Genomic DNA, 22,542 nt, shown 5'->3' with positions numbered 1-22,542 from the left:
GAAGCCCCAACGCCGGCAGAATCACCATTGCCTTCCTTGCCGCCACAGCTATTGCCACCTCACTGCTGCAGCATCCCCCACCCCCCAAAAATATGGTGACTGAGCCCTGGGACGGGTGACCAACTACTTCAACTGCTGCTTCCACCAACTTTTCTCCACGCCAAGAGTGGAGGCAAGAGAAAGAGAAAGCCCTCTTGGCTCAGAGAAAAGTTGCACATCTCCCCATATTCCTCTCTCAGCGAGCAGCCTCTCACAGCACCTTTACATTTAGCATGCTTCACAAATGAGGAGGGGACGAGGCTGCTTGCGCAGAAAGGAATGTGGGGAGACATGCAACTTTTCTCTGCGTTGAGCTGCTCTCGCCAGTGACTCCAAATATCTAATATGTTTTGCCCAGCTAAGACTAGATTATCAAGGAAGAGAGAATAACATGCAGCAGATGCCTAGCAAAATTTAGTAATACTGCAGATTGGCTGTTTACGTTGAAATCAGATGCAAGATAGTGATGGTAGGTAAATTATTGGGCAGTTTAGTTTGGTTTTTTTTTTTTTCAATAGGCTGATTCTAGAAAGTTAAACAGGATCAGACCTGGTAAGTACTTGGCTTAATGGTCATTAAGTGAACCTTGTGGTCATTAAGCAAACACTGTTAAACTAGTCCATTTTCCCCAATGGGCAACACAAAATAGGGTGTGGGGAGGAATGGGGTTGGGAAGGAAAGAAGGAAGATAGGATAAGACAACTTGTATTGTCATTTTTTTCACTGTAAGTACACTGGCACACATTAAAAGTGAAATATATATACATATCCATAAACATGATACATAACACATATACACATGCTACACACACACACAACACACACACAAAATCATTGCCCATTTTGAATGCATAGTGGAAAGAAAAAGAGTACTGGATACATATGCACAAATGTGTGTGAAAAAACTGCAAAGAAATAGGATTATAAAAAAACAGCTTCCAAACTTAAATCCAGTTAGATGAGAGAAAGACATGAGAAACAGAGGGAGAAAAATAGAGATGAGGGAGAAGGAGAGAGATATACCTGTTTAAAAGAAAATAGAAAAATGGCTCTTTGAATATTTAAGGTTGCAGACCCCTGGTTTAGCAAACACTTAATGGTCATTAAGTGAACCTTGTGGTCATTAAGCAAACATGGTTTGTTAAACAAGTCCATTTTCCCCAATGGGCATTTTTAACCGGAAACCAGAAGGAATTGTTGAAAACTGGCAAAAAACATAGAAAACCTCAGTCACAAGACTCTGTGGGAATCAGGTATTTCAATTCTTTACTATATATTTCAGGTAAAATTCCCAATAAAAATATCTCTGGTTTCAAATCTATATGCTTTTTTGTCATTTTTTCCAACCACATGTGGATTTTAGTCCAATATTTTTTAGCATCTGCACAAGTCCACCACATATGGTAATATGAGCCAGGTGTCTGATGACAAACATTTTCAGATTTGTTCTTGAACATTCTTGCTATTCTTGGGGGGAAATGCCACCTGTAAAACATCTTACACAAATTTTCTTTATATGCTGTTGACATTGTCATTTTATAATTTTGAGACCACAAATTTTGCCATTTCTCTAGATCAAATTGGCAGTTAATATTCCTTTTAAAAGCCTGTTTCTGTCATTTTATCATAGTTATAATTAAGCCTTTTTCACAAAAACAGATTAAGTTTTCTAGGCGTTTTTTCCCTAGGTTGTTAAAGAGATTATTTATGCTCAAGTTAACCATTTACATGAGATAAGACACCATGCATAGCTGGAAAAACTTTTGATTGTAAGTCACTTGAGCACAAGACTACATAACTTCTAAAACATTTCAGCATTCTTGGAAGCTCTTTACATATTAATTTGTTAAACTATATACGGGCATTAATTCATACTTTGATTTTAATTAGGTTTAATTAGGTCTGAAGAAGTTGAAAATAGCTTCTGAAGCTATATAGACCAGAGGTCACCAATATTTTGGACCTCAGGAACCACTAAATTCATAATTTTAAATCCCGCAGAACACTAATATGAATCCAGTGCACCGCTCGCTGAAGTGCCTGGACTCCCAGTGACAGGATGGGGTCTTTCAGCACTTAGCTTGACCACCTGTTTCTGCCACCTTAAACACTGAAAGAGCCATTTGTACCCCATTTCACACAGAAAACAAAACACCAAGAGCCACAAAATCTGGATGGGTGTGGCTAACTTGACCTCACTCACTCCCACCGAGTTATATGACACACCCCCAGCCATGCCTAACCAGGTTTTGTGGCTCCTGGTGTTTTCTAAGGGAAACAGCTCTCTCTCTCCCTTCCTCCCTCCCTCTCTCTCATCTCTGTCTCTCTCATTCTGATTCTCCGGTGCTCTCTGGGTCTGATGGGCATTTCTTTGGCCTTTGTTGATGCTGGATGCACCTCAGTCACTCAGGGAGATGCACAACCTGCTTTCCACCCCAAGACACTTGCCCAAACTGGCTGTGGCCGATGCTTCACATCGTAGTGGGCTCCAGGAGGAGGAAGGGGCACCATCTTCCCCATTGTGAAGTGTGCTAAATTTTAACTGTGTTGTGCAAGGCACTGCAAGAGCAGTGGGCAGGCCATGCAGGCACCAACAGCAGCAGCAGAGAGAAACGGCTGGGCCGGGCCAGTGTCTTAGGACGAAGAGGAAGTCGCGTGTTTCCCTGAGCAACCAAGGTACGTGCAGCACCAAAAGGGGCTGGAAAAAATGCCCATGAGACCCAGCAAGAGATGAAGCAAGTACAGGGTAGCTTCGCTTCTGCTCTGGAATACAGAGCAAGTCTCCATATTCCCCCTCCCCCCCATTACCTTCTCAGGCCAGGAGAGTGACTGGGAGGGCAAGGGACGGGGCCAGCCACTGATGGTTTCAGCCAAAGGGAGCCACATCAGAGGGACAAAAGAGCCATGGGTTGTCAACCGTTGCTTTGGCCCATCTGCTTCACCACCACCCCTTGCCACAACAGCACCATTACCTCATTCTGGTGAAGGCTACACTACTCCTTGCATCTTCATCACCTGCAAAGATGCAAGTTGCACATACCTCCGTCTATGGTGGAGATTTCCAGCCTCACCACAAGCTGCCTGGCCAGTCCCATATTCCACAGCTCTAGTTACAGGACTGGTCATGCCAATGCTCCTCCACCTGGGTGCACTGTAGACCACCAAAATTTTCTCGTGGGCCACCGGTTGGTGACTTCTGATATACACAGTAACTAATGAACAGTATGGATGGTGGGCATGTATTCGAAACTAGAGCATTGTGACCTACGTAAAAAGTTGCACGTGATACATATTGAAGAGATCATTTTAAATTGGCTATGCATGTTCTCATTTAGAAGGAAAAGAGAATTAGCTTGCACTTTCAGGGATCCTAGAACATACATAATAGGACATACTGTTATAGATATTGAATTGAGAGATAAAAATATTTCCCATCTTCTCAGGCTGATATTTTGGGGGCACCTTACAATGTTAGCAGAAATGTTCTCTTGTAAATGTATAAGAAGATGTCTTCTTGTAAAACATCAGAAATCCTTTGGTAACTTTAAATTGCTATGTTTCACAGGAGTGTTTAAGAAAAAGTAAGTATAATTGAGGCATTATGTGGATGCTTCTGATACTATTTTCAAAAAGGCATATTTCCAAAGTATAACTGAACTAAATGAAATATGTATTTTGCCTTTTCCAGCTCTTCTTGATGACCTGGATAAAGAATTGAATAACTACATTATGCGTTGTAGAGAATGGTATGGGTGGCATTTTCCTGAACTGGGCAAAATTATCACAGATAATCTAGCATATTGTAAATGTGTACAAAAAATTGGTAAGTAATGCTTAAACTTCTGCAAACGGCGAACAATCTAACCTGTTCAGTATCTGAAATTATTCAAGTTTTCCTATCGGCTGTGAGGCCCATGCTACAATAACAGCTATAGAATATACTTGTGTTGCTAACTTTCTCTTCTTATTTACGTAAACATGATTCTTATGTAAACAAAACAAAACTCTTTTTTGTATTCTGCCTACTTCTTCAGCAATTAAGCAATGAAAAATACTAAATATAGAGTTACTCTATTTTCCAGTTGTATGCAGGATGAAATGAAAAGACTAGTTATTAAAAAGTTGTTCTTAACTGTATAGATTCTTATCTAAATTACTGAGCAGAAATTCCTTGTTCGACATAAACACATGAAAATCATCCATCTGCTCCTTAATTTCCTTTTCATGCTCATCTTGGTATGACAAACCTATAATGACTAGATGAACTCTTAATTTCTGTTTGTTCTTATTCCTATTTTATATTTTACTCCCCAGGAGACAGAATAAACTTTTCCTCTTCTGACCTGTCTGAGATCCTTCCAGAGGAGGTGGAAGAAGAAGTGAAAGCAGCTGCAGAGATCTCCATGGGGACTGAAGTGTCAGAAGAAGATATAAGCAATATACAGCATCTTTGTGATCAGGTGATAGTGTAGTGGCAAATGAACAGTGGCAGTAGTCGGCTGGTTAGAAAAAATTACCAGTCTGTAGGCCATTTAACACAACTAAGTGCCATTTAATTTGTCTAAATCTGTTTTAAATCTAAAGAAATAGAACCTGAGTAGATTAATTCAGTTTGGTTGATCATGTCTTGATTTAATGAGCTCAGGCATGAAGAAGCACTTGTCCACAAATAGTCAAAGTTCTTTTTAATAATATCTCATGTTTTAATTAATTTAGAAAACATCTATTTAACCACAGTTTATTTAGAAATGGTGATTACTAGCTTTGTTAATGATAGTTAAGGATAGGAACCCCAGTGGTTAGGGCTAGGGTTATATTTTGGAGTTCAAGCTTGACAGGCTGAAGGTTGACTCAGCCTTCCATCCTTCCAAGGTCAGTAAAATGAGATTGTTGGAGGCAATATTGTATGCTGACATGGTAAACGGCCCAGAGAGTACTGTAAAGCACTATGGTGCAGTATATAAGTCTGCTAGTTTATTGCTAGCTTAATATGCTGGTTTGTACCAAGACTGGCAACCAAGTTTTTTAAAATTTTGGTGAAACCACAAACTTGTGTTTAATTGGTTTACATGAAGAAAGCAAAATGGAAAACACATAGGTAATCCTTGCTTAACCATTCAAAGTTATGATCTGTGCTTGAACACACATACATTGCACCATGGTCATGCAATTACATTTCTGGCACTTGGCAATCAGCTCACATACTTTTTGCTGTTTTCCAGTAGAAAATGGCAAAAAACCCTGCCCATTGGATATGCTGGATTTGCTTAATGACCACATGATTCACTTAATATAGCTCCCTCTCTCTGGAACATCATTCCCCCAGAGATTAGAATGCCCTCCCCCCTTCCGGAAGGCACTGAATGTTATGCCAGTGGGCCTGGGGAATCCAGAGCAGGATGGAGCCCATTAAATGGCTTATGTGATATGCTGTCGCTGGGGTGGGGGTTATTTTATTATTTTATTAATTTAATTGATTCTTTTTAATTTTATTGTTTTAAATGAGGTTTTATATCCTATAAGCTGCCTTGAGTCACCATGTGAACAGGTGGCAATATAAATTCAATAAATAAATATGATGGCAACAACTTACAACCAAAATTCCAAGTTCAGTTGTATTCATATGTCAAGGACTATATGTAAGCAAATTTATGATTGCCCGCAAATCTTGTGATTGATTTTTAATCTGTTTGGCAATTGATTGTGTTATAATTTTTTAGAAGGCAACCAAATTTATAAATTATATTAGTTTTTTGGTGGCAAGTGATGATTCTTCTAATGATGCTTTCCTGATGTACGACCTATGAGGGTTGCATAGTCACTACCTCTTCTGATGCCATCACAAGTAATTCATAATTGGAACATGTTCAGGACAACATCTTGGTTGAATATATATACTTGCTTGTTGCTTTTCTGGGGTCTGCAGAAGCTTTTCTGGAATATACACTAAGATAGCAGAATGCTGTTTTTCAGTTAGGTCATTATAATGCCAGGAAGCCAATACAACTTAGTGCTAAAGGAGCAAAAATCACAATAAAATACTGCTGTTTTACTTCTTTATGCTGGATTGGAAATTTTTTTTGTTAAAGTATTCACACTTTAAATTATTCATAGTAATAATAATAAAAATCACCAGTTAATTGCAAGAAATAGCTTTACTTGGAACAGTTTGCATCCTGTGACAATACCATTAACAACTCCTATCCCAGGTCCTTGGGTAGGTTTCAATTGATGGATAAAAATAACAAATCCAGTCTAAACATCTGACTGACTGTATATAATAATAGATCATCATACTTGTGATTCCTCAATACCTTGATTTTATTCCCAGATTTCTTTGCAATATTCCGTAGTTTGAACCTTCTGTTATTTTGTCTTTCAGGTTATTGAGATCTCTGAGTATCGGGCAACGCTGTATGACTATCTGAAAAATAGAATGATGGCCATTGCACCTAACCTCACTGTTATGGTGGGAGAACTAGTAGGAGCAAGGCTTATTGCCCATGCTGGTATGTTGCAATTCTGAGTTTGTGTGTTGGCTGTGTGCAGCATCCTCGATTATAATCATCTTGGAGATTAACTAAACAAGAAACCATAATGCAGAGTTGCATTGTCAGGTCAAGAAGTTGACAATGATGACATTATTTTAACTTCGCTTGATTTCCTCTTGGAAGGTGAAAGCAACTTTAGTCACTACCTCTTCTGAGACACTTCTTGAGCCATTCTCACTCATTTACTCCCAAATGCCAGATTTATGCTGCCCTTAGGTTATTTTCAAATCATGTAATGAAACGTAGGTTCAGGATTGTCCGTACAGTTCCCAAAAATTGTATGGTGATGCTCATCCAATGAATCCTTTTGTTCCTGTTTTCTATAGATTTTTAATCAGTGTGGAGGGTAGTAGGTATGAGGCTTGTCATTTCCAAATATTGAACATAAATATTTTGTAAAAGGCCTATTTCAGAGTTTACTTCATTCATATAATCTATTATATCTTGTCTGCAATAGGTTCTCTGCTGAATCTAGCAAAGCATCCAGCATCAACAGTTCAGATTCTGGGAGCTGAGAAAGCTCTTTTTAGAGCGCTGAAGACTAAGCGTGACACTCCAAAGTTTGGTCTGATTTATCATGCTTCCCTTGTAGGGCAAACAACAGCTAAAAATAAAGGAAAGGTAAGAAGTTGGACAATCACTTGCTTTGTTCTTGCTTTTGTTTCTGAAACAGGCAGATTGAGATATGGCAAGTTTAATTGGCAAGGGATAAGGAAGGATGTTTAAAGTTTGGCTTGGTTTTCAGTTAGGTTTTTGTTCATCAGTTTAGTGTACTTCCAGATATTATACAACGCTTTTGTTCTACATCAGCCCTGAAAGGTTTCATGGCCTAAAAACCATTAATACAATGGTTCTTGTATTAATCCAGTGTTTATGTGAAAAAAATAAAAAAATCACTACCCCAGTTAAATCATACCCAAGGATTGCTTGTTTAAACAAAGAAGCAGGGCTGTCTGAACATGTCTCTTTCTAGTCAGTTTGGCATGAGGAACCAGAACAAATGGATTTGTTTCGGCAAGCATGATTAAATATTCTCTGCCCTGAGCATTCAGCTTGCACAGGTCTTGGCTGATAGATATATTCTGGGGTCCTCTCACCTACATCAGTGCTATGCAATCTGGTCCTCAGATTGACATGTTTGTGAGCATCCTCGTCTATGGAATAATTTGTGACATTAGCAGATTTGTTTCACTTTTTTTTTTTACAGATTTCACGTATGCTGGCAGCCAAAACAGCTTTGACTATTCGTTATGATGCCCTTGGAGAGAGCACAAGTGCTGAGATGGGAGTGGAGAACAGATTAAAAGTAGAAACAAGATTACGGCACCTGGAGGAGAAAGGAGTATGTTTATAAAAGCCTCATGTTTTTGGCAAATGGACCTTTGAAGATAAAAATGAATAAAATAACTATTTGAAAGTGTTTCAGAAGTACCTCAGGCTTGTATGGTTAACAACTGGTGGCTACAGGGTGAACAGGAAAGATACAAAACATTGTTTCAAAAGGTTTATTAATTTAGAAAGTTATAAAATTCCTTTGCCCACAATCTGCCTATATTTTGGGGAACTGATGGCCCCAATAGCTTGGAGTTTGGGACTCAATTGCCCAAACACATCTGAGTAGAGATGGAGTTGGGAAGCTTGCTCTTTGCTTACTTTTGGGATGTAAAACTGATGTCCTGTATTGATTAATATGAAACTCATATAATTGCAAAGGAGCTTTTATTCCCATCAAATCAAATAGATATGGAAGATGTTGATTAACCAGTTGTCTTATCTTTTTACTTGTAAGAAAAGAGAGCACTTGGTTCCCTTGCTCTTTTAAGCTTTGTGTCCATGATTACGGGTTTGTTTTTCTTTCCACTATCATCTATTCTTAACTATTAATCTTTTTAAGGGACTCCATTTGGTTGTATCAGTTTTTAATTTTCTTTTTTTTCTTTTGTCTTTCTTTTTTGCTGTGACTCCCATCCACTCCTATCCAGATAAGACGAATAAGTGGTACTGGAAAAGCTGTGGCCCGTGCAGACAAATACCAGCACAAGAGGTGGGTATGTGAATGTTCATTTTACACATGGATAACTCTGCCAAGAGTATTTAAAGAAAAGCTTTCCCAACTTTTGCCATTATGAGCTGATTAGATTGAGTATACCTAGTTGTGATTTTCTTAATGAGCATTTCTGTGTTCAACATTATTTTAAAAAGAGCCTCTGTTTTACACCATTGGTGTAATGTAACCCAATATCTGCTCCTTTAAGCTTTTCACAAACAACAACAAATTCACAACCTCCATTAGATCACAGAAGAACTCTACTGGAACAGGCTTAAGGTCCTTATGGGTGCTGTGGCAGTACTTCTACTTCACTTTGCCACCCAGCAATTGGCATTAATGGGGTTTCCACTCATTTACAACTTGCTTATTTATACTCGTTTAAACATTCCAGTGAAGTCAAGGTCTATGATCCTTCTGGAGAATCTACGCTCCCCCTGGTCCCAAAGAAGCGCAAAGAACGGGAAGAGGAGAATGAAGAACAGGCAGTTCCACAAAAAGCAAAAAAGGCTAAAATAGAAATCAAAGGTTGGTTTAATGAAGTTTAATGGTGAATCTGTAAAAGGATGTGGTATGTTTGAATGCTGACTTGCTTACTTGCTGATTTGCATTTGTCAATAAGAGTAGGCCTCTTTTTTCTCCCTCAAAATCTCCAAAGTATTTATTGGGGGTTGGGATTTGCTAATTGGAAGTCGAGAGAAAAGGGACAATCTTGTTTCTCCTCCACCACCACCCCGTCAACAATTCCTTGTTTCCCATAGTGCAAAGTCTCTTACCCTTTAGCATTGGGGGGGGGGTTGTTTGTATTTCTAGGCCTACTTCAAAACCTAATGCATTTTATCCCACTGTTTTTCCATCTGGGTAGTTAACTAATTAAATTTAATCCCATAACACAGTAGAAGGTCCTGGCATCAATGTATTTTTAAAGTGTTAAGATATATTTTAAAGGAAGAGTGTTACCTACATTCACTGCTTTTCATACAAGGCTACCTGCTCCACCTGGTTTTTTCTTAGTTTCTTTTAATTATAAATAAATAAATTGAGAGTTGACACACTGCAAAGATACAGCTCCTTAGACATTCTTAGAAAATAACAATGGTGGGTGGCTGTAGTCCAGGATATTACATTGAATTCTCCTTATCAACCTCCCCAAAAAACCCAAGGTCTATTGCTGGGGAGTGAAATAGAGAATGGGATGGGCCACAACAGTATGAGTTTGCCTTTTAGTAACTTGCTGTTTTGTGATTTGACAACATCATGTATCAAAATGCACCGTGAATAAGTAAATCTTCCCCCAGGTAGCCATAACACATGTGTGCAGACTAGCACACAGCATTCTTCAGCATTTAGTCTTTTGCAGAATATTAATATGCCTAATTAATCTCAGGGCGGTCTTCTGGGTCTTGTGCCCTGAATCTTAAGTACCTACCAGAACATCTCCTGAACAAAAAAACAGCTGCTTTTTTTCTGTTTTTTTTCTAGCTTTCAACCAAGCTTCAGTTGGCAACTTGGGAATTATATTTATTTCATAAATACATTTTTAGTTAACTTAGGAACTATGAATTAATTCTTTGTGACATTAGTGTAGATATGTTGATGAACTAACATGGTAGAAAATGTGTGGCCTATATTACAAATGAATTGAGTGATGTTTGTCCAGATGTTGGATGTTAACTCCCAGCAGTCTTAAGCAACATGAGAGTTGAATTCCAACATCTGGAGTCATATTTTGCTTATCTCTGCCCTGCTCCATAGCATCTGTATTTCCTACAAAATGTCTCTATATCACCCTCCACTTCATTATGAGTGGAAATGACTTTTGTATGATTATTATATAGATAGGTTTGAAAGTTGCAGATGGTAACATTGGTGTATCTGGGTAAGCAGAGTACAAAGCCCTTAAGCAGTGCTGCATGGACCGACACTGAGATGGATAGGTGTAAGCCATGGTTGCAAAGGAGGGGCTCATGGGCCCTTTTCTCAGCCTTACTGTTACTGCCTTGCAGAACTTTTGCAGCAGAAAAACTTTGTTTTGCTTTTGGTGAATTAAGTCACAGCTCTAGACTGGTTTCTAGCTCAGAAAGTTAAGAAGTGAAATCCCCATTTCTTTTACTCCCACCTCCATAGTAGAAAAGATTCTTGATCTTGAAGGAATTCCAAAAATTAGTCTTCAGCAAGAAATACTCTAAGACATTCTGTTTTAAATTTTGTCAATTATTTGACAAGATGTTTAGTTTAATGGTTTGGGTATTAAAAATACTCTTTCTTTTGAGTCATTCAAAGGGGAAACACATTTTTAGGAATAACTGTAATGCTGTATGATGGTTCATGATAATACCAAACATGGTATCTTTCAGGTACGCTACAGTTTACACTATGGGCAGTCTGAAACATTCCTCAATGACTTCTAGTTGAGTTCCATGAGTGTAAATGCTTTAGGTCTGGAACCTTTAGTGGAATGCCTTCTCACCACTTCTCTTCCTCCCCAAGGACATCTACAGAAAGTAGCAAAGGTGAATGTACTCAATTTGGAAATTGTTCACCTGGGCAGAAAATACTTGCAGAGTGATAAGGCAAAGTATGTTTTAAATATTAGATGAAGTTGAAGAAAACATCTGTTACAGCTTGTTTTCCAGTATCTGGGTTTGTGATAATCTATAACTGTTCCTTGATGTGTGAGGAATGGATCATGGCGAGCAACATGCTCCCAATTTTCAATTTTCAAAAATGCCCACTTTGGCTAACTTCTAGCATTTCTGATTTGCTTAACTTGTTTTTGTAATTTTTTGCTGCATTGACAGAAGAGGAACAGGATGAGGATGAGCAAGTTGAACAAGAGGAGGAGCATGTTAAAGAGAAGAAAAAGAAAAAGAAAAAACAGAAAACTCAAGAAACATCTATCTGGGTAGAAGACAGTGCAGATGAGCCATCGACCAGTATGGTGGTAGAGGTAAGACACTTAGAATAGCCTTTCCCATTTGCTGCCCTCCAGAATTGTGTCTGCTGTACACCTTGAATGTTAATGATGCTGACAGAGTATATTTTCTGGTGCAACAAATCTGGCTTCCTTATGCACTTGGCCCCATTTTTTTTTAAAAAAAGCCCCCAGTTGTTTAGCTAAATGTAGACTCATTGGAAACATGTAAGTTTGATTCACAGGCGAAAGCAGATTAGCAAATTCAGCCCAAATATACCTAGCCTAGAAGAATCTGGAATATCAGATAGAGGAAAAAAAGGTGTATATATGAAGTTTAGTGCAATAGTTAAAGTTCTTGGGCTAAAAGTGAAAGATCATGAGATCTTTCCTGCCTTAGGTACAAAGGCAGCTGTGTGACCTTAGGTCAGTCATTGTGTCTCAGTCCTAGGAAGGAGGCAGCAATAGTAAACCACTTCTGAAAAATATTGCCAATAAAATTGCATGGTCTTGTTCGGGAAGCCACCAAGAATCATGGGCACAAAAAAGTAGGGTGGGAAGGCACTAGGTAGTCAGATTTGTTTTCTGGCTTCTTTGCTTAGAATCTTCCAAGATTATAGCAATAACACTTAGGCTTATATACTGCTTTATAGTGCTTTACAGCCCTCTAAGAGGTTTACAAAGTCAGCATATTGACCCCAACAATCTGGGTCCTCATTTACCCACCTCAGAAGGATGGAAGGCTTGAGCCTGGTGAGATTCGAACTGCCAAATTGCAGGCAGCCAGTAGTCAGCAGAAGTAGCCTACAGTCCTGCACTGTAACCACTGCACCACCATGTCTCATATTTGAGCCAACAGTTGTTGCAGAATGTGATTGCAAAAAGAAAGTTTTATATCAATAGGTACAGTTGGTGTTCTATTGATAGCCTTCTATTTTTAAAAATGATTTTAAATGTTATTTAATGATTATTTCTAAGCAAGATTTATAGAAAAGAACACAAACAAATTTTAATTAGTAGAAAATTGCCATTGCAAAAACAGTTAAGTCTCTTCACTCACCATTACTAAAGAAATCCTGGTTAGTTTCCTTTCCACCACTAATATGCTTAAAGGAGGTTTCCAAATCTAATCTGAGGTTATGTTCTGTCCATTTAAAATCCCAAAGTACCTAGTCTTAAGTAAGTCTGATAGCCTCTGTATAAATTGCAAAAGTGGAACTTGGAGATTAAAAGCTTTTATACTCTACTGTGCAGTTCCATTGACTCATTTCATTAATATTACATCAGTGCTAATCATGAGTTCCTACAGTTAAGTACCGTATATACTCGAGTATAAGCCGAGTTTTTCAGCACATTTTTTGTGCTGAAAAAAAACCCCCTCGGCTTATACTCAAGTGAGATTCCCCTCTGAAAAAAAAAATGGTGTGGAGCTCCGGAGCTGAGCAGCCGCTTCCCTGCTTCCGTGTTTCCTTTGCAACGTGTAAGCATGGGGGTAATCGGAAGCAGAAAAGTTCTTGCATGAGGATATATTGTTTTTTCTTTTTTTAACTGTTTTTTTTTGGGGGGGGGAAGACCCACCGTCATGTGAGAATGCTCAGAAACGAAATCTATCTGCCCGAAAATAAGTGTGTGTGTATGGGGGGGGGGATTTTAACAGAGGGAAGATGTAGGGAGAAGGCAAAAGCGATGGAAGATCCTTCAGGGGAAACTGAGAGGGAGACTCGCCCTTGGTCCAGATGAGCCCCCTTCTCCGCCCCTAAGGAAGCAGAGGCAGCCAGCAAGGGCAGGCAAGCCCCACTTCGCGGACTCCGTCCGTCCTCCCTCCCACCCACCCACCCACCCAAAGCCATGAAGTCCCCCAATTGCGCAGCCCAGAATCGCCCTCCCCTCAGAGGGCAGCAACGACGCCCAGCGTTTCCCAAGACAAGAAGCTCCGCCGTGCAATGAAAGCGCCCTGGCTCTAAGCTCATAGGCTCAGAAAACAACACAAGCTGAGGTGGCTTCAGCTCCACTTGGTTTCATTTCCTCAGCCCCAGCTGCTTTCAGTCCGCTCAGGAGGGGGAGGTGGTGGTGGCGGCTCGCGTTTTCTGAGCTCTAGGCTCGCGGGCTCAGAAAACAACGCGAGCCGCCACCACCACCACCTCCTCCTCCTCCTCCTGAGCGGACTGAAAGCAGCTGGGGCTGAGGAAACGAAGCCAAGCAGAGCCGAAGCCACCTCGGCTCGCGTTGTTTTCTGAGCCTAGAGCCAGGGCGCTTTCATTGCATGGCGGAGCTTGTCTCGGGAAACACCAGGCGTCGTTGCTGCCCCAAGGGGAGGGCGATTCTGGGCTGCGCGATTGGGGGACTTCGTGGCTTTGGGTGGGTGGGAGCGAGGACGTTGACTTTAAGCGCTGCCGACAGAGTGTTTCACAAATACCAGTGGGACCTCCGTCCACCACCACCCCTCCCTCTTTTACCTCCTTCCTTCTGATCAGTCAGGTTTTCTCAGTATTTGCTCACAGCTGCGTTTTCTCTTCTGCCGTGCTAGGCGTTGAACGCGGGGATTTCTGATTCCCCTTACACGCGCATGGATATGCCGCGGGGCGTTTTCTTCCAAACGCCCCACGGGCAGAGAACACTGACTTTCATGATAGTGAGATCGTTTCCCAAATTAATTGATTTACTAACCCAAAAGAACATGATGATGATGACAGTGGGAGGCAGGAGTCACTCTCTCTCTTGCAATAAAAAAGCAAGAGCCGTTCTTATGAGAGATATCTCTCTCTCTCTCCCTCCCTCCCCCCGGAATACAGTCAAGCTCTTTCCAGCACGCGCGATCTGCCCCCGCCGCTTTGCACCTTGCAGATGCAAAAACCCCGTTCCTATGATGCCATTTTTGTTCACTGCAGTGTGAAAACTTCTTTTTCTTCATCTTCTTGTTCCCTATTTACTGGTCTCTTTCAAAGAGGAAATTGTGAACATCAAACTTAATCTCAACTGTCCTAGTGAAAGTTTTAATTAGATAATAATTCCCTCCCGGTGGCATTTTTTAATGCCAAGAGTGAATGAAGTTAACTTGCAATTGAGTATGCCATGTTAATTCATGCCATCTTGACACTAATGAAAGCAACATGCCTTTTTAGTTATATTTCATAGAAGTATCTATTTTTCATAGAGGTACCTATTTTTATTTTTGAAATTTACCAGTAGCTGCTGCTTTTCCCACCCTATGAGTCAATAAGTTTTCCCAGTTTTTTGTGGTAAAATTAGGTGCCTTGGCTTATATTCGGGTCGACTTATACTCAAGTATATACGGTAAGCTTCTCTGTCTAAAGGTATTACCTTATAGAATCAAAATCATGAAGTGCTATGCATCTCTTTCTTACAGAAAATACTTTTTAAAAATATTATCCATATATCGTATAGATACTATATTTTTCATTTATCATAGTGAAATGATATAACAATGTTTACGTTTCAGAATACAGAAAAAAAGAAAAAGAAAAAGAAGAAAATTAAAGAAGAGCCAGAAGATTAAGAACAGGGAGTTTTCTTGGATGGTTTGGCTCACGTTTGGACTTTGGGGACATTAATTTTTGAACTAGATTTTTGTCTAATCGTTAAGATAAAGAAACTGATATTTTCCTTCAATACTTTGTTTTTAAAACTGATCTTAGTTTTAACATTGCCCTGTTAATTGGCTACAGTTTTGCTTCAGTAACACTATAAACTGTTGTGAAATTGCTTATCAAAAAAGTAGTATGATTGCTTGAAATGAATAACAACATGTCTCTTCTCAAACAAAACTCCCTACTTAGATGAATTGGATTACTATCAATTTAATTTTTATGAAGAGAATTTTCAATGATCTTTGCTTGCAACAACATTTAGCAGACAGGATGCAGTGTGGTTCCATTATAGAACATGCTAAAATAATGCACACAGAATAATTTTATTGAATACATACAAATAATGGCCTTTTAAATTTTTAACAGAAATTGAACTATGCCCAATTGATAGAAACAGCTAGCATTTTCTTTTTCTTTTTAAAAAAAAGTGCAATCAGCACTACTCAGTTAAATCTCTTTACGGGTAGTCCTTGGGTTATGATGGAAATTGGGACCAGAAGTGTAGTCATAAAGTGTGGTGTTTGACTTACCAGAGCAACTTATAACCTCTCCCCCCCCCCAAACTTCCCCATTGACTTTGCTAGTGTAAAACCAGCAGGAAAGATCGCAAATGGCTATAACCTTTGCAAGTGCAAACTGATTGTCAAGCATCCAAATTGTGATTGTGTGACAAGTGCAATAGTTGAAACTTCAATGAGTGGGACTTAAGTCCCCCTTGTTCAGCACCATCACATCTTTGAATGGTAGCTGTGTTGGTGTTTGGTAAGTGAGAAACCAAGCTGTTTCCTTTCTCTTCAACCTGCTCTTTGTACTGCTGGCTGAGAAGCAGGAACCAGCCCAAATTCACATGAACTGCTGCTCCCCTGATTTCCCGACCTTCAGGAGCAGCAACAAAGGGCCTGCAGAAAAAGAGGAAATATCAGGGAAATTAAAAAGTTCTCTGCAAGAAACTTCTGGGTCCTAGTGGAATCCACAAAGTTTATAGGACAACTTTAGCATGAAAAGGGTATGGGAAGAAACTGACAGGTATCCCTGAATAAAAGTGACGTGACAGCTTTGATATTTCACCAAATGGCATTTATGGTAGAGTACGGTTTGTGTTTTCCTAACCAGGTACCCCTTTTGAAATCTTATATCCATTACTTTCTTCACCATGTCCCAAAAGATACTGATTATAAAGAGAAGAAGATTGGTCTATATGTCTGTTTCTTCTTGAGTCAAAACAGTAAGCTGCATTTTTATCAGGGATATATTTTGAAATGATAGAAAAGTTGATATTTTGACTGGGCCTACAGAACATTGTATTAAAAAAATTATCTGGAATGGATATACTGAAAGATTCCACTTCTATGACTTAAAATTGTTCCAAGTGTGGCTGGACAGTCGGCATAAAGTACTGCATATTCAAAGAACACACTTCTGCTTGAATTACTCCAAGGAGCATTACTTTTGGACCATGAAGAAAACAAATGGAAATTTCAGTTAGTGATCTTTTCAGCCTTCACCTCACTTCCTTTCCTTTCTGCTAATAAAAAGATGCTGCACTATCTTAAAAACATGCATGGAAGGATTTTGCATCTTTGGCCAGGGTGTTATTGTTAGCTAAACTAGTGTCAAAAATGGTCATAAATTTGAGTGAGCTAACGATTGTTGCATTATTAAAGCAACAATGTACTGTTAAGGATGGAGCACATTTATCAAGTGCCCCAATCCTAAACCAATACTATTTTCTATTTGAGGGTGGGAAATGATTAAACCCACCTTTAAAAAGAGATTGACAAGACTAGCTATCTGCGAGGAACACATGTTGCCTCCAGCTTCAGAAGCTGAATCGATAGTAAAAGAATAGATGAGTCTTTATGTCAATGCCTGTCTGTTTCCTAGGAACATATAGCTGGTTGGCTGCTATGGAAAAATGGTTGCTTACTCTTCTGAATTGATGGGGGGAAACCCCAAGCTGTTCTATTTTTCTTGATAGAACCAAATGAATCCCCTTTTTAAAAGCAACTAGTTATTCTTGGAAATTGCTTCCTTGTGGAAACTTGGCTTGGTAGATGAAGCAGATAGTATTTGGAGAGGGAAACAAAATTCCAGATGAATTATAAACACGAGAAAGCTTGCACATTTTCTCTAAAAGTATGCTCAGTGCAGGAGCTGGGTTATCCAAAATAACACATTATTTCAAGCACCTAACTTTCTTCAAAGAATACATATCCCCTATATTTAAAAATGCAGTATCAGCATGCATTGCACATTAAAACCATAAGTGAAGCAGTTGTTGTTCCAGGGCACAGATATTTCTACATAATTTTCTCAGCACATTTACTCAGGTGGGAAAACTATTGGGAACTACAGGAGATAAATGTTATTCTTTCTTGTGAAAAATTAGGGGAGGGGCGGATAGGAATCCTTAAAATATTTTCAGGCATAGTTGGATGTGTTCAGTAATCATGGTTATAAACAATCAGCTATGCATGGTCTAGGTACCTGCTTTTTTGTTCTAGGTCTAGGTACCTGCATTTTTGTTGGCTTTTAATGACTGGTAAGTAGTGCTGATTGCACTTTTAAAAAAAGAAAAAGAAAATGCTAGCTGTTATAACATTCTTAAAACCCTAATTGGTCCTGTGTGAGGCAGTATAAGCCAAGTGTCACCATTTTTTTTTCTATCAGAATCATTTTCTCCATCCAATGATATCGAGGTCCTGAATTATATTCTGGAGCAGAGCTTTTGCAGCAAGCTTACCTAGACTAGCTCTTCAAGCTTCCGCAAGCTCCTGCCTCATTGCTTGCAGAAAATATTTCCGCATGGATTAGAATGGGGTAGACAATTTTCCCATAAGGGAAAATTTTTCTCCCAGAAAGAGGAAATGTGTCAGAAAATAGAGATGTATAACAGGTAAATGCGGAGTGTGAGTTCTAGTTCTGGCATAGGCATGGGAGCAAGTTGGCTGACTCTGGGCCAGCCATTCTCAGCATTAGACAGGGACAAATCTATTGTAAAAAACATTGCTAAGAAAATGTGCAGATGCCTGGAGTTTAATTTTTATAAATTAAAACGAAATACACCTTGGCTCTTGCCAGTGGATTAGTGTGACTGCTTTGTTTGCTTTCTTAACTACAAATAGCAATTTTAGGGCTTCTTCCATCTTATTTGTATCCTGCCTTAATTATTTGTACAAATAAGGCAAGGCAGTGAACATATCCAACCCACTACCTCCTATTTTTGTCACAACAACCCTGTGAGGTGAGTTGGGCAGAGAGAAAGGGAGTGGCCCAAGATCAGCTTACGATTTATCTTTAAAACAGGTCAAACTGTACTTCAATTATTTGTAAAATTGACACATACTGTAGAGGTTAGCCTTTCTAGTTGGAGTGTCTACCTGAGAAGGGGAGAGACCAGGTACTGCATCAACTGAACAGGGAGCACTTAGTTCTGTAACCAAAATATTAAAATATTTGCCAGGAAAAGATCCCAAAATAATAGGTATTTATGCAGATTGCAACACAAAAAAAGAGAAGGATAAGTACAAGTTGGGAATGGTATCTGGTACTGTAGTATGTCTTCACTTAAATGATGGGGTCATTTTAGCACTCAAATATCTTAAGCCTTGATTCCTGAGCTGGCTTGTTCAGTTTTTAACGAGTGCCACTTTAATTTCATTCTGTGGGTTCCTTAAATGACCCAACCAGCAAAAGTTGCTTATATAAACACGTTGGTCTAGAGCATCTCACCACTGTATTAAGGAAAAAAAGGAGGGGAATTGGTTATCTTTTGTTTAGTAAACGTATTGCAACACATTCTATGAAGCAATAGGGGTGATATAATTGTGTATATTTTGCTGTCTGGTATAGCCTTTATCAAAATATGAGATGGAAGGATACAGGTTTTTCTCATTTAGGAACCATTTTCAGTTACAGTGGTAATGAAAAAGGAACTTTGTAACCCAGTCTATAAAATAAAGGAAAGCTGAAGTAAAATCATAAGTACAATTGCAGTTTCACTTAGCAACCATTACACTTAACCAAACTATCCCAATTGTGGTTGCTATATGACGACTATCTGTTATTTTATTTGTGCTTCACTGACTTGACAAAGCCAGTGCAGCAGACACAAAAGCATCTTAAATTAATCCTAATCATTCTCAGAAGTTCACTCTTTCCTGAACTGGGAAACTATATTGCCTCTTAAAACCCACTCCAAATCAGGCCAGGCTCAGTTAATACATGGATGAAGGCCCCTAGTGAATTCCAAAGCTGTAGGCTTGACTAGGAGATCACAAAAATCATGTGGAAGAGTAGCAAAACCCTTTTGTACTATTCCCAAGAAAATACTGCATGGACACGTCTACAGAGTCATTAAGAGTTGAGCTTACTTGAGCAATATCTCAAGTGTTTTAGTCACTCCCATAAAAATCTTAACCTCTGCTTTCACTCACCTCTGCTCAACTCTCAACTGTAACTTGTCTGGTTTGGTGTCACAATGTTGCTTCATTTGGAAGATATTATAGTGACCAGTTGTGCTAGGTTTATGGCCAGAAGTACCCTAAAAATGTGAACATGCTTGGTCAGTTAGTTGACATAACTTTAACTCCATAGGCACGCCTGACAGTTACAATATTATGAATGGATGGATGGACAAATGATTTGATTATAGATCACAACTCATCAAGCAATTCAAAATAAAAATACAGTACAGTAAAAAGGAAATGATGCAGTAAAATGAGAGCAATATAAGGGTCTAATATCATGCCCAATACACCATGATCAACCCTCAATTTGACATTAGCAAAGCTCACGTTCTGCAGTCTATTAATGCAGACTTTGTGAATTAGCATTTTAGGGTCTTTTAGGAGTTTATCTAGTTTTCTGGGAAAGCCTAATGAGGGGTGTTAGAACTTAACTCTGAGTATATTAATGCAGCAAAAGTTACCATGGAGTAAGACTGAAAATATTCCATATGAAACAAAAAAATGAATTATATTAAAAACTTCAATCCTTTCTGAAACCCAGAGTCCAGCAAGAAAATATGTTAACAACTATATGGAGTAAAAAAATCTGTCCTCTCCTGAAAACTGGTAAAACATAAGAGATGGTACTATGTGGATTTCTAGGGAAAGAGATGGCCAGTAGACTGGACAGGTTGGTTCTATCTGAAGGAGGTGGGCATGAAGATACCTGGACACCAAGCTATAAAGAAACCAGCATTTTGAATTGTACTCAGAAGCTCTTAGATACCAATGCAATACCTGCAAAATTGTTATGATAGTTGTCACCTACAGTAGGTGGTGGCTGCTTCATTTAACACTCTTTGTTGCTTCCTGATAGTCTTCAAAGGCAGCCCCATCATGGCGTGTTTCACCACTACATGAGGTATTGCCTGAGTTAGAAGTATGGTTCAATGGAAATTATAACCAGGTCAGAAGGCATTGAAGTGAAAAAGTTATAGGAAGTTGAAGCTGCCTAATTGAGAATAATAATTCATCCAACAGGTTTCCAGAGACAAATACTAACTGATGAGCTAATGCATGTAAAATAATACAGTCTTTCTACCTATTGAAAGTCCAGGTGCTAGACTGGGACTTGCATTAGAGCTCAGATCTGTTTGTGTCAGATTTGACTGTGTAGTTCTTTTGTCCCCAAATAGATACTTCAGTGACAGATCATTCTACAAAGCTCATATGTTTTCCCTTGCTGTTAGTTTCAATTTTCATACTGATTTTTGTGACATAAAAAGATCATTCTACATGTACTAATTCAGCTGTTTGCACGCTATGGAGCATCTGTGCTGTCTTAGACTGAGTTCTTAGATGCTGGGTAAGGTCTAGGAAAGAGAAAGGAGTAGATCAGCCAATGTTATAAAGAGAGTGGAAAGTCAGGATTTATTTATCTAATGACCAGCATATACCATCCACCCTGCTTCTTGAATAACCTTTTCTGAATTGGTTCAAGTTTGATAAGGAAGCCAAACTGATGAGATTAGTTAATCAAAAGAAGGATGTTTAAAGGCAAAAGAGGTATTGTGAAGGTCCAGTTTATCTAGGCATTATGTAGCTATAAGCTTTGTGCCTGCAGCATCAGATGGCATTAACACATGCTTGGTGGTGTTGCACTATATGTATCTAGCACTGATATGGCCCTGAAATAATTCATCCCTTCATTCCAAATAGTTTTAAAAATTGATACACTGAGGATAATGGAAGGGAAATATTTTATCATCTTAATGTCATGTTTGAGATTCCTTGGCAATAACAGTACATTGTTTTTAAAGTGGGGATTTACTGTTAGCATTATTTATTTCATTATATTTATTATGGCTGTCAACTTCAGCAGAGTTTGGGTGCTTTGCAAAATCCAATACATAGCTAAAACAATAAAAAACCTAACGAGGCATCCTGGACTAAAAAGAGCCACATTAATAGAAATTTCTCTTTCTCTCTCTCTCTCTCTCTCTCTCTCTCTCTCTCTCTCACACACACACACACACACACACACACACACACACACACACAGAGCTCTGGGAACAAAGGCAGGTTTAAGGGCTTTTCAAAATTCCAGAAGGGTGGATGCCAAACATAGCTCTGTGGGAACAGTGTTCCAGAGGGTAGGCCATGACAAAAAGGCACACTTTCTTGGCCCCGTGAGATGGCATTAAACTGTTTAATACTGAACTAGGAGCACACCTACTCTGCTTGAACATATCAAGCAGGCATAAATAATTGGAGATAAACAGTGCCTCTAGTAATCATGCCCTAAGCCATGATGAGCATTAAAGGTGATGATCAGAACCTTGAATTGTCCTGAGGACTTCTGGTTTAAGCTTCTTCGGCGACAGACCGAAACCTCGTCTCTGCGAGGCTTCGATCTGTGCTCGCTGCTGGAGCGCCAAGCCGGCTGGTTTCGGGGCTAAGCGACCCCGTAGAGGTGGTGAAGAACTGGGAGACTGCCTACAGGGTCGAGGAGAGCCACATCTCTTCCCCAGCTGGCCATTACTTCCTTTCCTGAAGGCAGTTGTAGCGGTTGTCAGAAATGGCCACCACAAAGAACTCGACCGGAAAAGAATGTGCAGGAGGAAGATAAGAATAGAAAGTTTTGGTTGACCGGGTCAAACAGCAAAAGCAACAAATAAGGTACCCTGGAATTGAAACTATTAAAAAAAACAATAACATTGTTCCCTAAGAGACTTAAGCAAGAAATTGGAAAAAAATCCACTTTGACATTAATAGGCATTTAATGCTGAAAATAAAAAGTCAAAGGGATAATAAAGATTTCTGGATAATCAAAAGCTTTTGAAAACAGGAAAGGAGAGAAAAAGAATAAAAGGGCAGGATCTGGAAGGGAGGAGACTGCCTGGAATTAAAAAGAACTTACAGTAAAATCTCAACA

The 22,542-nt window shown here is 39.2% G+C and overlaps 1 protein-coding gene and 2 non-coding genes across 3 annotated transcripts in view; all 3 read left to right on the top strand.

The window, feature by feature from the left end:
• NOP58 (NOP58 ribonucleoprotein) overlaps window positions 1-18,235 on the top strand; it is a 29,860-nt gene extending 11,625 nt beyond the window's left edge. Inside the window, exons 7-15 of the mRNA XM_026696765.2 lie at window positions 3,728-3,862; window positions 4,354-4,499; window positions 6,422-6,548; window positions 7,048-7,211; window positions 7,798-7,932; window positions 8,573-8,634; window positions 9,032-9,165; window positions 11,439-11,587; window positions 15,012-18,235. Coding sequence (XP_026552550.1) covers window positions 3,728-3,862; window positions 4,354-4,499; window positions 6,422-6,548; window positions 7,048-7,211; window positions 7,798-7,932; window positions 8,573-8,634; window positions 9,032-9,165; window positions 11,439-11,587; window positions 15,012-15,068 — 1,109 coding nt within the window. The 3' untranslated portion in view covers window positions 15,069-18,235. The remainder of the gene's footprint in view (window positions 1-3,727; window positions 3,863-4,353; window positions 4,500-6,421; window positions 6,549-7,047; window positions 7,212-7,797; window positions 7,933-8,572; window positions 8,635-9,031; window positions 9,166-11,438; window positions 11,588-15,011) is intronic.
• Window positions 5,794-5,881, top strand: LOC113434202 (small nucleolar RNA SNORD11B). Its single transcript, XR_003373773.1, has one exon. It is a non-coding gene; the product is annotated as a small nucleolar RNA SNORD11B (small nucleolar RNA).
• Window positions 6,665-6,750, top strand: LOC113434201 (small nucleolar RNA SNORD11). Its single transcript, XR_003373772.1, has one exon. It is a non-coding gene; the product is annotated as a small nucleolar RNA SNORD11 (small nucleolar RNA).
• Window positions 18,236-22,542: the final 4,307 nt, after the last annotated feature.

This window comes from Pseudonaja textilis, chromosome 1 (genome assembly GCF_049901715.1).
Source record: "Pseudonaja textilis isolate UNSWEBS1 chromosome 1, rPseTex1.2, whole genome shotgun sequence".
In the NCBI taxonomy this organism is placed as follows: domain Eukaryota; kingdom Metazoa; phylum Chordata; class Lepidosauria; order Squamata; family Elapidae; genus Pseudonaja; species Pseudonaja textilis.
Note: the sequence above shows the minus strand (reverse complement) of the source record. Positions and strands in the feature narration are given on the sequence as shown.